The sequence below is a fragment of the Littorina saxatilis genome, linkage group LG7 (assembly GCF_037325665.1).
Source record: "Littorina saxatilis isolate snail1 linkage group LG7, US_GU_Lsax_2.0, whole genome shotgun sequence".
NCBI classification, from domain to species: Eukaryota; Metazoa; Mollusca; class Gastropoda; order Littorinimorpha; family Littorinidae; genus Littorina; species Littorina saxatilis.
The window spans coordinates 44,522,119-44,538,608 of NC_090251.1; the positions used below are offsets into that span (position 1 = coordinate 44,522,119).

The following is a 16,490-nucleotide window of genomic DNA, read 5'->3' on the forward strand; positions in this document are numbered from 1 at the left end:
ATTTACGGCACATCCAGCGGGGTCTGAACCAACTGACAGCGCATGCCAAAGACAATGACTGCAAACCCTGTGCACACATTTTTACATTATTCGATTCCCATAGCAATGCATAAAGAAATAGACCAAGCTAGCGAAGCACTTTGCAATTTTCTGCTGATTAATTCCAAAGGGAAGTAACAGGCAAGCCCCATTTCTTCTTTCCCATCAACTAACCCATCACCCCCCCCCCCCCCCCCGTCCCACCTCCTGCCTCCTCATCCTCTTTACTTCAATTCACTTCGTTTTTACTTTTATGATTACGCAACGAGAAAACTCCGGGAAAGCTCGACACTGTGAAGATTATGACACTGAAGATTATAAAGCTCTACAAGCAGTATTTTTTAACTTCTGTAATATCCCGAACAGTGATTACGAGTAATTGTTTTTCGTGGAGACAGGCGAAAGCTGTTTTGCAAGGACAGAATGAACTGACAGGAAAAGTAGGAACGGACAGGGGAAAAAGGGGGGTGGGGGGGGGGGTGGAAGCAAAGGGGGTAAATCTTCCAAAAATTGGACACCGTATACACACAGTATCTTTTTTCTTGAGAAGAATTGAAAGCCTGCAATGTTAACAGTTACAGTTCACAAGCAATCTTGCACACATTTTTGAGTTTGTCCCGTACCAACGTAGTACCTGTAATTTCACCGAAACAAAAAATGTTCGTAATGGGTGCATCGTCAAAAAATAAAATGGAAAATGTGCATCCATTCATAACAACAAAACCCAAACAAATAAACACCACCTGAAAAGCAAAAAAATACAAAAAACACCCCAAAAGAAAAACAAACCCCAAACATGAAAAAGGAAGGGGAAAAACGATACATAACTAAGAAAAAAAATAAAAATGACAGAAAGTCCGTTGACAGGCGTTGACAACATAGTCATAATTTCTGCTGAAGCTTGCTGGTCAACAAGTCGAGTCTGTGACCTAAATAAATGATTGGACACCCGAAAACACAATTCCGTGTTGATGGTCCTGCAGTGCAGACGGTGCTGTAAGCTGAATCGCTTGTGTCTCTGCTCTATCTATCCAGCCTGTATCACTGTTATGTCCGTGCGTTGCGATCGATTGATAGACGCTATATTGCCGGGGAGTCCCTGTACTTGGGAGGTTGAAGAGAGACAGACAAACATACAGTAAGAGACAGACAGACAAAGAACGGCAGACAGACAGACAGACATAGAAAGACAAGACAGACCAAGCCCGCAAGAGAGAGAGAGAGAGAGAGAGAGAGAGAGAGAGAGAGAGAGAGAGAGAGAGAGAGAGAGAGAGAGAGAGAGAGAGAGAGAGAGAGAGAGAGAGATAGAGATAGACACAGACAGGCACAGACAGACAGACACAGACAGACAGACAGACAGACAGACAGACAGACAGACAGACAGAGCGTACGAGAAAGAGAGAGAGAGTGAAACTAAAGAGAGAGAGAGAGAGAAAGAGACAGACAGACAGACAGACAGACAGACAGAAAAAGACAGACAGACAGAAATATAGACTCACAGAGAGAGAGAGAGCGAGAGAGAGAGAGAGAGAGAGAGAGAGAGAGAGAGAGAGAGAGAGAGAGAGAGAGAGAGAATTACTATGTGAATTAGTCATATATTTTTACACAGTAATCTTTAAACACACACACACACACACACACACACACACACACACACACACACACACACACACACACACACACACACACCTAACCGCAATATTCATGATGTCAAAACAACTCAAAATAGATCACCGAGATAGTCAGAGATACCTTACAAGGCGGAAGAAGCCTTTCTAAGGGAGATAACTCCTCCAGGGTATTGCAACGAAGGGAAAAAAACTCACCAGTCTCGTGACGTCGCATCCTGTCTGTTTCCATTTCCGCTGGAAGCCATCTTCACGGTCGAACGATGGTACCAGCGTCTCAGAGAAAGATGTGTTTTTTCACTTCACAGAAAATTTCGCACACAAGGATGCACGTCCCCACAATTAATGTGTCTGGCAGTCTACAAGAAGTGTCCACGAAATGTAGGATTCACACAATTTCTTATTCTTTTCGATTTTCAATAACATTTAAGAACGGCGCATTTGCTCAAAGAAGGATTCATCCGTAAATGCGATTTTGTTCTCTGTTGTTCTCCGTGTAGTTTTTCCCTTTTGTTCTGGTCTCCTTGTTTTCGTCCTGTTTGTAAGAAATCCTCAATTGTTCACATTCAAATAAGTTTTCCCTGGTCTAATGCTCTTCGCCTTATTCATTCGCCTAGAAATGATCCCTTTTTCACATGGTACGTTTTACATTTCCGTTTTGGCGAACGAAGCCAACGTCTGCACTGCTCGGGAAATAATACTTCTCTACCTTTAAGTTTTCACATGCAACACAAGGTCTTCTTCAAACGAAATTGGTCTCTTCACTCACACAAACACTCTCTCTCTCTCTCTCTCTCTCTCTCTCTCTCTCTCTCTCTCTCTCTCTCTCTCTCTCTCTCTCTCTCTCTCTCTCTCTCTCTCTCTCTCTCTCTCTCTCTCTCTCTCTCTCTCTCTCTCTCTCTCTCTCTCTCTCTCTCTCTCTCTTTTCCTGCTTGTCTCATTTTTTGTGTATAGCTATTTTCAGAACCTCCACCTTAATCCGAGGTCACGTCCCGATGATAGTTCCAAAGATAATTGTTTTCTAAGAGCGCTCCTTTTCTTTGTATGTGTCTGTTTATAAATAAACAAAGAAGAGAAAATTCGTCTTGCTCCTGCTGCCAATTTTCTTTTTAATGAGAGGTATTGGGTTGCATGGCGTCCTTCGTTACCTGGCGTTCTGTCAAAAAGGTCACTTTAGCTCTCCTTGTTCTACTTCGCATGAGCGAAAAAATACAATAGAGGTCAAGTTTGTGCAACGTTTTGTTCTAGATATTTAACTAAACATTCAACATAACTTTGACCGAAAGCTTGTTGTTAATTCTAAAATGCTCATTAATGTCTTCTTCGACCTTTTGGTCTTAAAAGCGGAAAAATAAGATACGTACACCATAGACACACATTGACGCAAATGGTACCGTTACTTAGCGTCCAAAATGAAACAAATTATTCGCATGAGACAGATTCTTCTCTCTCTCTCTCTCTCTCTCTCTCTCTCTCTCTCTCTCTCTCTCTCTCTCTCTCTCTCTCTCTCTCTCTCTCTCTCTCTCTCTCTCTCTCTCTCTCTCTCTCTCTCTCTCTCTCTCTCTCTCTCTCTCTCTCTCTCTCTCTCTCTCTCTAAGGGAGTGATCGAAATCGTTAGATTACTGAACAGACTTGGCTGCCATTCGGCAAAGGTGTTTTATTTTCTTTGATTATATTGTTTTTTGTTCTTGTTGACCCTATATTAGGGCGAGGGCTGGATGTAAAAAAAGCAATATTCTTGCTTATCTATTACCCTCGATAATAAAGATTTTGTCTTGTCTTGTCTTGTCTTGTCTTGTCTTGTCTTGTCTTGTCTCTCTGTCTGTCTGTCTGTCTGTCTGTCTGTCTGTCTGTCTGTCTGTCTGTCTGTCTGTCTGTCTCTCTCTCTCTCTCTCTCTCTCTCTCTCTCTCTCTCTCTCTCTCTCTCTCTCTCTCTCTCTCTCTCTCTCTCTCTCTCTCTCTCTCTAAGGGAGTGATCGAAATCGTTAGATTACTGAACAGACTTGGCTGCCATTCGGCAAAAGTGTTTTTCAAACTGTTTGACGCACGGATCGCCCCTATGCTCTTGTATGGTTCAGAGCTATGGGGATGTGGAAAGTATGACTCTGTGGAAAGGGTCCACCTGTATGCGTGTAAAAAGTTTCTGAAAGTGACAATTCGAACTCCAAACAACATTGTGTATGGTGAATCTGGAAGACATCCGCTGTATATTAACTCTGCAGTCAGATGTGTGAAATACTGGTTTACACTGCTGAAGCAACCTGATTCAAGATATTCCAAGGTTGCATATAAAGCTTTATGTAGTTTGGCATCGAAGGGCCACACAAATTGGGTCTCACATGAGCAGAGTCTTTTATGTTGTAATGGTTTTGCTGCTGTGTGGATGTACGGAATGGTTGGGAATAAGAAGTGTTTCTTACAAGAGTTTAAAAGACGTTTACAAGATTGTTTTTGTCAAGAATGGTTCTCCTTTTTAGAATGCAGTGAACGTTTCGACATTTATAATTGTTACAAAACATGCTTGGAAAAAGAGAAATACATTGAATTAATCGAAGATATTAAGTACATAGTTGCTCTTACTCGTTTCCGCGCAGGAGTATCCGAAATCAACGCTCACAAGTTTCGGTACGCACCAAACCAAACGACAAGAAACTGTCCTCTCTGTACAGCTGATAAAGAAGATGAACACCATGTTGTATTTTTATGTCCTTTTTATCAAAACCTTCGAGCAAAGTATTTGAAAATCTCGAACTCTAAGACGCTGCAACAACAACTTGTGTATTTCTGTGGCAGTAATGAGGATAATGTGATGAACAGCTTCAGCAGATTTGTGTTCTTCATGTTACAGAAGAGACGAACCCTTATAAATCAGGTTCAGTGACATGTCATCAGGGTCTTAATGTATTTGTTGAATGTTATGCGTGACTATAATTTATAACTGTGCAGATACTATTGCTGTTATTTTAACCACTATTGTAAGGGGCTGTGGCCTTAGACAATTAAAGATGTGTTCTTGTTCTTGTTCTTGTTCTCTCTCTCTCTCTCTCTCTCTCTCTCTCTCTCTCTCTCTCTCTCTCTCTCTCTCTCTCTCTCTCTCTCTCTGTCTCTCTCTCTCTCTGTCTCACACACACACACACACACACACACAAACATACACACACACAAACACACACACTCTCTCTCTCTCTCTCTCTCTCTCTCTCTCTCTCTCTCTCTCTCTCTCTCTCTCTCTCTCTCTCTCTCTCTTTTCAGCCTGTTTACGACGAGATTTTCGATTCAGACTGTCGGGTTCATTATTTCTCTCTTGCCAGGTTTTATAGTTACTTCACCTTCTTTCAAGTTCTTCCAAGTGCCCCAGGCTTCTGTTCCCTGGTTTTTAGTACACAATCTCGCTGTCTCTTCAAGGGGTCCTGACGAGAAAGTTATGACCTTGCTGGGAGAAGACAATAACAAAGTTTCAGGCAACAGCGATGGCAATTTTCTGGCACCGAACCTGATGTTTTTCAGACGGTATACACATTGTTCTGTGTTATAGATATCACTCGTCTCACATTCCTCCTGCTCTTAGCTCGACTGACACTGCTGCTTCCACAGTGTTCTATCATACTTCCAGTTCCGAAAGAGAATGCTGTGTTCAAAATTCAAGCCCGCGTCTACCTGTGAGAGTCTTAACCTGTCAGTGGATGCTAATCACAAACTGTTGTATACTCGCTCAAGGTGTAGAGTCACAGCATTTGTGCGTTTGTTTTTTCAAACTGCGTTTGCGGAAGCTAATTAAAGGTAACTCAACCGCAGCAAGCCTTTGGAAGTCTTTACCTGTCTGTGGGGGTCAATAAAACGTGTTGCGTAATCGAATAAGGACACAGCATGTGCCGTCTGTAATTGCCTTTGAGGAAAGATTATGTAACGCATAATGAAGAAGTGGTGTGTGTGTGTGTGTGTGTGTGTGTGTGTGTGTGTGTGTGTGTGTGTGTGTGTGTGTGTGTGTGTGTGTGCGTGCGTGCGTGCGTGTGTGTGTGTTTTTTTTGCACATATACTTTCTACCTTGGAAGCTTAACTCAGGCGGCAGTAATATTACACATACGCGTTCTGTTTGATTTGCAACCTAGACAGCGAGAACACTTCCACGGAATAAGAGCGCAAAGGCCATCACAAAATCTATGTAGGCCGATAAAATAAGTTTAAAATAACAAAACAATTCCTTAGTTAAAATGTGATCTTCCGTGAAAAAAGAGACAGCAGAAGAGGACGCTTCCAGAAAAGTCTCATCAATAATTAACTGTCCCATGTCTCTGCCACATTGATTGACTGTATCGGTAAATGTATCTTTGTTTTAGGAACGTAAATCAACAGAGTGCTAACCGACCAAAACATCGAGGACATCTCAAAGGAAAACAAACAGCAGCGATATATGAGGAAATATTATGCGATTCGTATGCATAGACTTACTGATTAAACTAAATGTATAACCCCCTTTCCCTCCTCGAACCCCCCCCCCCCCCCCCCTTCGCCCACTAGTCATATTTTGAGAGAGAGAGAGAGAGAGAGAGAGAGAGAGAGAGAGAGAGAGAGAGAGAGAGGAGAGAGAGAGAAACTGAAACTGAAACTGAAACTGAACTTTATTACCAAAGGAGAGAGGGAGAGGGAGAGAGGGAGGGAGAGTGAGAGTGAGAGTGAGAGTGGGAGTGGGGGAGGGAGAGGGAATTTATTATGGGGGCGAGGACGCCCCCATTCTATACGGATAGTTTCGAGGTTGACCATGGGCAGCGCCATTTTGTTGTGAAATACGTCATCAGTTTGTGTACACAGGAAGTTGTGACATCCGTCACCCTATGGGAGGGGTGGAGGCAACATTGTTCATCTGTAGAAAGTTGTGAAATCCGTCACCCTATGGGAGGAGTGAAGGCAAATTTGGTCATCACAGAGTTTGTGTAACACAGGAAGTTGTGAAATACGTCACCCTATGGGAGGGGTGACGGCAAAATCGCAAAAACATGATAGGTCGCATTGTGCAGGGTCAACTGCAACAAACTCAAACCGAGCCATTCATACCTAATTGTATTTGAGCGACTTATATACCGACATTTTTATTTCTTATTTTCAGCACAGGTGTAGGAAAAATCATGAACCAAAATGTTATTTATTTTCTAATTTAACATTTTTTTTTACAAATATGACCATGGTCTTTTAAACATACAGTGACATTAAACATTGTTATGTTAAAAAAAAAGAAAAAAAAAAAGCTTTTGTGCACAAATCAGAAAATACATTGTACATTTTACCTACAGGCCAAACAGTGTCTGTTGGCGGCAAAAGACCCAGCAAGTTGCTATTTTTAGATCGATTAAAAGTTGTCAAGAACAGGCGCTTACATTTGGATGTGTCCACTGATAGTAGGTTTGGTTGTGATCAATCAGAATGATGTGGGAATAAAAATGTATGACAGTTTGGTATGATGACATGTAAGTCAAATATGCTGAAATGTAATATTATACATGATATATATTATTATGGCTGTTGCCATGACCATGAACCCCAAGAAAGGTTTAATGTTATGTAAAATCAAAATACCAAAATCAAGCACCTACTAATCTGGTCTACGGTGCGGGAAGATTCTCGCGCCGCGCTCATTGGCTCAGTATTGAACTTGCGTCAAGGCCGATGCGCGTAGATTCCCAGAATGTTTACTTTCGGTTAGATTCTTCGACAGCATTCGCAGAGGTGACTGCCGTTACAGAGGTGAGTAAAACTGACCATCGAAAGGAAAATAAGATTCATATTGGTAATACTAATAACATACTTGCACAAGCATGTATCTACCAAAACTGTATGGGAGCACATAGTTGGAAAGGCGTGGTGAACACGCGGTGTTCTTCTGGAAAAGACCGAAGCGACATGTGACGTCAGTCGTTCAGCCCGCGAGCGGTGGGAGGGGGGGGGAGGGGGGTTCACATGGTTTGTTTGTTTGTTTGTTTGTTTCAGACCCACACCCATATACACACATTTCACATGTAAACCATTTGTCCGCCCCCTGTCGATATTTATCGACTAAGTTCCTTGTGAAACCATGCTGAAGCCATTACAACGCGACGTGGGTAGCGACGTGGGCGCGACGCACATCTAAAACAATTGATCCGTATTATGATAGGATGTCTTTGAACGTCTTTAAGATCGTCATCAAACAGCTCAGCACGCAGTAACGTTTGCACGCACACACGTGCGCACATCTAAGCATACCCATCATTTCATTTTCCACAAGGGATGTAATAACCGGATGTTTGAACTTGTTTTGATTAGAAATTCAACGGGCTTTTAAGTGCAGCATTTCGTTCTCGTTTAAATTTCAAGGGAGTCTTTAAAAGGTACACTCTTAGCGATATAAGCGATAATGTTCGCCACAAAAATCTGTTCAGGCCTTTATAATAATAATAATAAAGCACTTTTCTATAGCGCAAGTCCCGATTCACAGCTCCAAGCGCTTTATACGGGATAAGACGGGGGCAATGGATAAGACGGGAGCAATGGCCTAATGGATAAGACGGGGGCAATGGCCCAATGGATAAGACGGGGGCAATGGCCTAATGGATAAGACGGGGGCAATGGCCCAATGGATAAGACGGGGGCAATGGCCCAATGGATAAGACAGGGGCAATGGCCTAATGGATAAGACGGGGGCAATGGCCCAATGGATAAGACGGGGGCAATGGCCTAATGGATAAGACGGGGGCAATGGCCCAATGGATAAGACGGGGGCAATGACCTAATGGATAAGACGGGGGCAATGGCCTAATGGATAAGACGGGAGCAATGGCCTAATGGATAAGACGGGGACAATGGCCTAATGGATAAGACGGGGGCAGTGGCCTAATGGATAAGACGGGAGCAATGGCCTAATGGATAAGACGGGAGCAATGGCCCAATGGATAAGACGGGGGCAATGGCCTAATGGATAAGACGGGAGCAATGGCCCAACGGATAAGACGGGAGCAATGGCCCAATGGATAAGACGGGGGCAATGGCCTAATGGATAAGACGGGGGCAATGGCCTAATGGATAAGACGGGGGCAATGGCCCAATGGATAAGACGGGGGCAATGGCCTAATGGATAAGACGGGGGCAATGGCCTAATGGATAAGACGGGGGCAATGGCCTAATGGATAAGACGGGGACAATGGCCCAATGGATAAGACGGGAGCAATGGCCTAATGGATAAGACGGGAGCAATGGCCTAATGGATAAGACGCGAGCAATGGCCCAATGGATAAGACGGAAGCAATGGCCCAATGGATAAGACGGGAGCAATGGCCCAATGGATAAGACGGGGGCAATGGCCTAATGGATAAGACGGGGGCAATGGCCTAATGGATAAGACGGGAGCAATGGCCCAATGGATAAGACGGGGGCAATGGCCTAATGGATAAGACGGGAGCAATGGCCTAATGGATAAGACGGGAGCAATGGCCCAATGGATAAGACGGGGGCAATGGCCAAATGGATAAGACGGGGGCAATGGCCCAATGGATAAGACGGGAGCAATGGCCTAATGGATAAGACGGGGGCAATGGCCTAATGGATAAGACGGGGGCAATGGCCCAATGGATAAGACGGGAGCAATGGCCTAATGGATAAGACGGGGGCAATGGCCTAATGGATAAGACGGGGGCAATGGCCTAATGGATAAGACGGGGGCAATGGCCCAATGGATAAGACGGGAGCAATGGCCTAATGGATAAGACGGGAGCAATGGCCCAATGGATAAGACGGGAGCAATGGCCCAATGGATAAGACGGGAGCAATGGCCCAATGGATAAGACGGGGGCAATGGCCTAATGGATAAGACGGGGGCAATGGCCTAATGGATAAGACGGGAGCAATGGCCCAATGGATAAGACGGGGGCAATGGCCTAATGGATAAGACGGGGGCAATGGCCTAATGGATAAGACGGGAGCAATGGCCCAATGGATATGACGGGAGCAATGGCCCAATGGATAAGACGGGAGCAATGGCCCAATGGATAAGACGGGAGCAATGGCCCAATGGATAAGACGGGGGCAATGGCCTAATGGATAAGACGGGGGCAATGGCCTAATGGATAAGACGGGAGCAATGGCCCAATGGATAAGACGGGGGCAATGGCCTACTGGATAAGACGGGGGCAATGGCCTAATGGATAAGACGGGAGCAATGGCCTAATGGATAAGACGGGAGCAATGGCCCAATGGATAAGACGGGAGAAATGGCCCAATGGATAAGACGGGAGCAATGGCCCAATGGATAAGACGGGGGCAATGGCCTAATGGATAAGACGGGGGCAATGGCCTAATGGATAAGACGGGAGCAATGGCCCAATGGATAAGACGGGGGCAATGGCCTAATGGATAAGACGGGGGCAATGGCCTAATGGATAAGACGGGAGCAATGGCCCAATTGATAAGACGGGAGCAATGGCCCAATGGATAAGACGGGAACAATGGCCTAATGGATAAGACGGGAGCAATGGCCCAATGGATAAGACGGGGGCAATGGCCTAATGGATAAGACGGGAGCAATGGCCTAATGGATAAGACGGGGGCAATGGCCCAATGGATAAGACGGGAGCAATGGCCTAATGGATAAGACGGGAGCAATGGCCTAATGGATAAGACGGGGGCAATGGCCCAATGGATAAGACTGGGGCAATGGCCTAATGGATAAGATGGGGGCAATGGCCTAATGGATAAGACGGGGGCAATGGCCCAATGGATAAGACGGGAGCAATGGCCTAATGGATAAGACGGGAGCAATGGCCTAATGGATAAGACGGGAGCAATGGCCCAATGGATAAGACGGGAGCAATGGCCCAATGGATAAGACGGGAGCAATGGCCCAATGGATAAGACGGGGGCAATGGCCTAATGGATAAGACGGGGGCAATGGCCTAATGGATAAGACGGGAGCAATGGCCTAATGGATAAGACGGGGGCAATGGCCTAATGGATAAGACGGGGGCAATGGCCTAATGGATAAGACGGGAGCAATGGCCCAATGGATAAGACGGGAGCAATGGCCCAATGGATAAGACGGGAACAATGGCCTAATGGATAAGACGGGAGCAATGACCCAATGGATAAGACGGGGGCAATGGCCTAATGGATAAGACGGGAGCAATGGCCCAATGGATAAGACGGGGGCAATGGCCCAATGGATAAGACGGGAGCAATGGCCCAATGGATAAGACGGGAGCAATGGCCCAATGGATAAGACGGGAGCAATGGCCCAATGGATAAGACGGGGGCAATGGCCTAATGGATAAGACGGGAGCAATGGCCCAATGGATAAGACGGGAGCAATGGCCTAATGGATAAGACGGGAGCAATGGCCTAATGGATAAGACGGGAGCAATGGCCTAATGGATAAGACGGGGGCAGTGGCCTAATGGATAAGACGGGAACAATGGCCTAATGGATAAGACGGGAGCAATGGCCTAATGGATAAGACGGGAGCAATGGCCCAATGGATAAGACGTCGGTCTCTCAAGTGGAGGGTTGAGTGTTCGAATTCCGGCTGCGCCTGCTGGGTTAAGGGTGGAGATAGTTTCGATCTCCGAGGTCAACTTATGTGCAAACTTGCTAGTGCAGGCACAAGACCAAGTGCGCACGGAAAAGACCCTGTGATCCATGTCAGAATGCGGTGGGTTATAGAAACACAAAAATACCAAGCATGCTCCCCCTATAACGGCGTATGTCTGCCTACATGGCGGGGTGAAAACGGTCATACGCGTAAACTCTCACTCGTGCAATAAAACCCACCAAAACAATACGAGTGTACGTGGGAGTGTCAATGCATGCACGAAAAAGACGACGAAGATGATACGGGGTAAGATATTCTTTTCTGCGTTCAATACGTGGATATAATCCTGACGCTGTCAATAATGATTTAGTACATAGCACATTGCGATCATTGTAATGCTCACTTCTGGCACTATTCAGCAGCCATAACAAATACTTGAACTTCTGTCTTCAACTCGCGAACAATCTCCAGACAGATAACACCAAGCAGGCTGGCTGATACAGCAGTCCTCCAAGAACATACACAAGACAGCGCCCGCCAAATAGATGATGGTCTAAAATAGTCTCGATGGCTTCAGCAGACAACTAGAAGATTGGAAAAGCAGCGATCACCTTATCACTCCATCCAGCCAAAGAACTCCTGGTATGGGACACACGCGGACTGTATCAGAACAACTCTGCACGCAGGCACTCAACCCCAGGCGATAGGGGGATACGATGACATTATCAAACCGTAAAACTCGTGAATATCTGCACAGTTCTGCATTTAATACCAAACATAAAAACCTCAACAACAATGCTTAAACTATCCGTGTAGGCGGCATGATAATGTGATTGTGTGTTTATGTCGTTTTGAAATCATATGTTCGAATATTTGTTTGTTATCGCTGAAGCTCGCATTTTTCATGATCCGCTAACTTCGACCATTATTTTTAACATCCATGGAGACTCGGCATGTAACCTCTACGAATACTTTCCGAGCTAAGCTTAATTTCACAATCGGGCTAAATTGATGCATTAACACGTTTGTTTCTAATGATTTACCACGTTGCTCTTATTTACATGACTATATTCATCGTTTTTTAATTTTTTTTAGAGGACTATGACATTCCGTGCATTTGAGTCAGACTCAAATGGTCAATAACGATGTAGATAGCGAACGTCGTATGAAACGCTTAAAAATTGTTTGCAATGAATAACACACTAACACAAACACACACACACACACACACACACACACACACACACACGCTATTATACGGCTACGCTAAAGAACGACCTATCGCCGCAGCAATACGGTATTGACTTGATGACCACTGCATCACAAGTGAATAGACAGACCTCTTAGCCACCACATCACCTATCGAAAAGTGCATAGAAGCAACAACTTCCCACTCTCGAAACCAAACAGTTCATCGCCGTGTCCTGTTTTCCAACGTGAATATCACAACTAAAACGTCATCATATTGTGGACAAAACAACGGCAGATATACCACACCACCTACCTACAGCATGAAACATCCGGGAAGTGCAATCAAAACAAATGCTTTATTCCGAACGACTGTCACCATTGGTATCCAAGAAAAAAAACCGCACATAAACACATACACACGGAATACCCGAGCACACATAGAAAGAACACACACTATTCTGTCCTCAAACGAAGTCGTTTCCACCAAGCATCAGTCTACTTTTTCAAGCAGAAGTGATGGACACAACACTAAATAGTCAGAGCATCGCTGAACCTTTGGCAGCACCGTACAGTATGAAGGAAGAATCCCGCAAGATAAGATGAGTCTTCTTCAGACTTCTTCTATGTCTCGCATAGGAAATTCCTTCCTGTAATCTGCGTGTTGGATAAATATGCCAATGCAGCACACAAAAACTGCAATAGCTTTTTAACGCACACCTGAGCGTCTCGAAGAGTCACATTTACACACACCTGACACAGGTACATGAGCGCTCTGCCTCATCTGACGCAGGTTTACCTTAACATAATTAAATTCTGCAGGCTATATTATAACCTTCACACTTAATGCCTTCTTAAACAGGGCGCCAGTTTTGACAAAAAAGCTGTTGAAGAACCGAAACTGTTTCTGTTCACTGATAGTAAACACACACCAGCGATAATGTCAAAAGTATCTCTGCACACACCACACCCTCAAGAGCAGTTTTCTCGCGTTGGATCATAACCTTTATAGAATACGATAGTGCCCATTTCTCCGCACATGATGCGGAGACAAAACACACTGTTTTGAAGCAAACCTTTTTTTGCCGGAACTCTGATTCACAAATAAGTATACACCTTACACCAGACTTCTCCTACCGTTGGACTGGAATCTTCCGACGGTAACTCTCCGTAATCGGGATTTCGATGTAGACGTAAACACCTTTTTAGAAGTATAACCGGTTTCGCACATTGATTCACAAATACACAACTAGAAACCTAAAACAGTGTTCTCGCTGTTGACTAGAATCTTTGGACTGCACCTCTTTCTAAACGGGGTGCCGGTGCAGACGGAAACACCGTTTCAGAAGCAACAGCCGCGGTCTCTCTCTTTTTTGCGGGTCGCTCCGGTCAGGGCTGAAATTGATTCCCTTCTGGATCTTGAGCAAACCGGATGGGATCCGACAGCACTTGACGGCCTAACCACCGCCACCAAACAAACTATTATCATGGTCGCAAAACTGTTGGGAAACCGACATGTGAGAAAGCAAGCTCAATTTGCACCCAAACCGTATGTGACAAGAGAGAGAGAGAAGAGGGGGGGGGGGGGGGGGGCGGTCAAAATGCAACTCAAGACTGAGACAACTTGACTTGGGCGGGGATGTAGCTCAGTCGGTAGCGCGCTGGATTTGTATCCAGTTGGCCGCTGTCAGCGTGAGTTCGTCCCCACGTTCGGCGAGAGATTTATTTCTCAGAGTCAACTTTGTGTGCAGACTCTCCTCGGTGTCCGAACACCCCCGTGTGTACACGCAAGCACAAGACCAAGTGCGCACGAAAAAGATCCTGTGATTCATGTCAGAGTTCGGTGGGTTATAGAAACACGAAAATACCCAGCATGCTTCCTCCGAAAACGGCGTATGGCTGCCTAAATGGCGGGGTAAAAAACAGTCATACACGTAAAATTCCATTCGTGCAAAAAACACGAGTGTACGTGGGAGTTTCAGCCCACGAACGCAGAAGAAGAAGAAGAATGCGGGTGACCGAGTCGTGTGGGTGTGCGTGCGTGTGTGTGTGGGTGTGCGTGCGTGTGTGTGGGTGTGGGGGGGGTCAAGTTTGAGAGAGTAGCTGAAGGTTTCGGGCCAAGAGTGAAGTGAAAGAAGAAGCGCGAGGCACATCTGAGTGAGACGAATACACATAATAGATTATTTGAAGTCAGCCCACTAAATATCATGGAGAAATTCAGAAGAGGGAATGGGCGTGCGTGACGGGGGTGCGAGAGAGAGAGAGACAGAGAAAATGAGAGAGAGAGACAGATATATATATATATATATATATATATATATATATATATATACATATATATATATATATACTGAGAGAGAGAGAGAGAGAGAGAGAGAGAGAGAGAGAGAGAGAGAGTGAGAGAGTGAGAGACACACAGACAGACAGACAGACAGCCAGAGCCAGAGAGAGACAGAGAGAAAGGGGAGAGAGACAGAGAGAAAAAGAAAGACAGACAGATATAGACAATGAGAGAGAAAGCGGAGAGGGGTGAGCTGGGATGACCTTTGGAGGTCGGGTAAGGGTGTAGAAGGCCTGTGCGCAGTGAAAGAAAACAGTCCCTGAATGCTGTGGCTTATATTCCCAAGAACATTTTGGAAAAGCAATAAAAATCGACTTAGAAGGGAGCAGATAAGATCACGCAAGCTTCGCTTGTTTTTTCCCTACCTTTTCCAATCACTGCATGGACATGGGGGAATACATCACAAAGGCAAATATTATTGGAAACAACTTGCGTTTCCACTCCTCATGCGGAAGGGGAATAGCGTTACGAGCACGCCCCTGCAATCAAATGCAAGTTATTGCTTCTTTTAATTTGCAAAGAGAACCTGCTCCCCTCAGAGCTGCATACGGATCACTTGCTTTCCGACTTCTTGTATATTCTGAATAGAGTAATGTCTCCGTTTTTGCAAAATTACCTTCGCAATTCGGGGTCTTTTTTTTAACCAATGACGTTGGATTTGGTATACATTTATTTTGCATGCATAGAGTATTTCCAAAGCTTCCTGAAACGTACACCAGCAAATGGTAGTGACATAGCACACTTATGTATGGATTTTAAAGTTAGTTTGTTCGAAAGAGCTTTCTACGTCTGTGCAATTTGGTCGTCTCACGCAAAAGAACACATTATGTCCCACAATCTGGAAAAGCTGGTTTACTCTTAGGTCTACATCTGGCTTACAATGTGTTTGCTGCACTAGTTTAAGAGCTTTTGCTTTGAATTTGTTTAACTTTTTTTTTCAAATCATTTTTACATTCAGTTACTATTTGCCTGATTGTTTTTCTTCGGAAGACTTGGAACTGAGATGGAGGTGAGAATGGATGTGTGAGTGAGTGAGTGAGTGAGTCAGTGTGTGTGTGTGTGTGTGTGTGTGTGTGTGTGTGTGTGTGTCTCTCTCTCTCTCTGTCTCTGTTTTGTCTCTGTCTCTGTCTCTGTCTCTCTCTCTCTCTGTCTCTGTCTCTCTCTCTCTCTCTCTCTCTCTCTCTCTCTCTCTCTCTCTCTCTCTCCACGTCACTCCACACCCAGTTAAATTTGTTTGAACATGATGATCCAGCGAGCTTTCAAAACGGTACGGTTGACATGAAACTATTACAAACACAGTCATTTTTCTGGCGTGGTCGTTGCCTACTCTAAAAGTACACATGGCACAGTGGCCTTTTTCAATCTGTATAGACATAGACACAGAAGCCGTATATATCTATCTATATATAGAGATAGATGACAGTGGATTTTTCGCGTGGCTATAAATTGATTCGACCTTTTCACTTTTACAGTAAGTTACGGGTACATGCAAGGAAAGCCCACAACTTCTAAGGCGAACAACTCTGCAGAGTCTGCTGTGAAGGGCGACGGTAGTCTCCCTGTCACACTCGACCCCCTTTGAATGAACTTGGGTCACTCCCAGGTGGAATGGGAACAGCACGAAAATGATTCAGTGGCCTGAACATTTCATGTCGAGTCCCATCGCTGTCGACGACGCCAATTGTAACTGAGTGCCTAAACACCACAATCACCTTTGAAGGCGAAGTCCACTCAAACGGGATTG

At 44.9% G+C, this 16,490-nt stretch overlaps 1 protein-coding gene across 6 annotated transcripts in view; it reads right to left on the bottom strand.

The window, feature by feature from the left end:
- Positions 1-16,490, bottom strand: part of LOC138971560 (tumor protein p53-inducible protein 11-like) — a 170,998-nt gene that overhangs the window by 110,703 nt on the left and 43,805 nt on the right. For 2 of the 6 annotated variants that reach the window (XM_070344316.1, XM_070344315.1), the window contains exon 2: positions 1,866-2,202. The exons of the other annotated variants lie outside the window; for them this stretch is intronic. In XM_070344316.1, coding sequence (XP_070200417.1) covers positions 1,866-1,915 — 50 coding nt within the window. In that variant the 5' untranslated portion in view covers positions 1,916-2,202. The remainder of the gene's footprint in view (positions 1-1,865; positions 2,203-16,490) is intronic. 6 annotated transcript variants of the gene reach the window in all.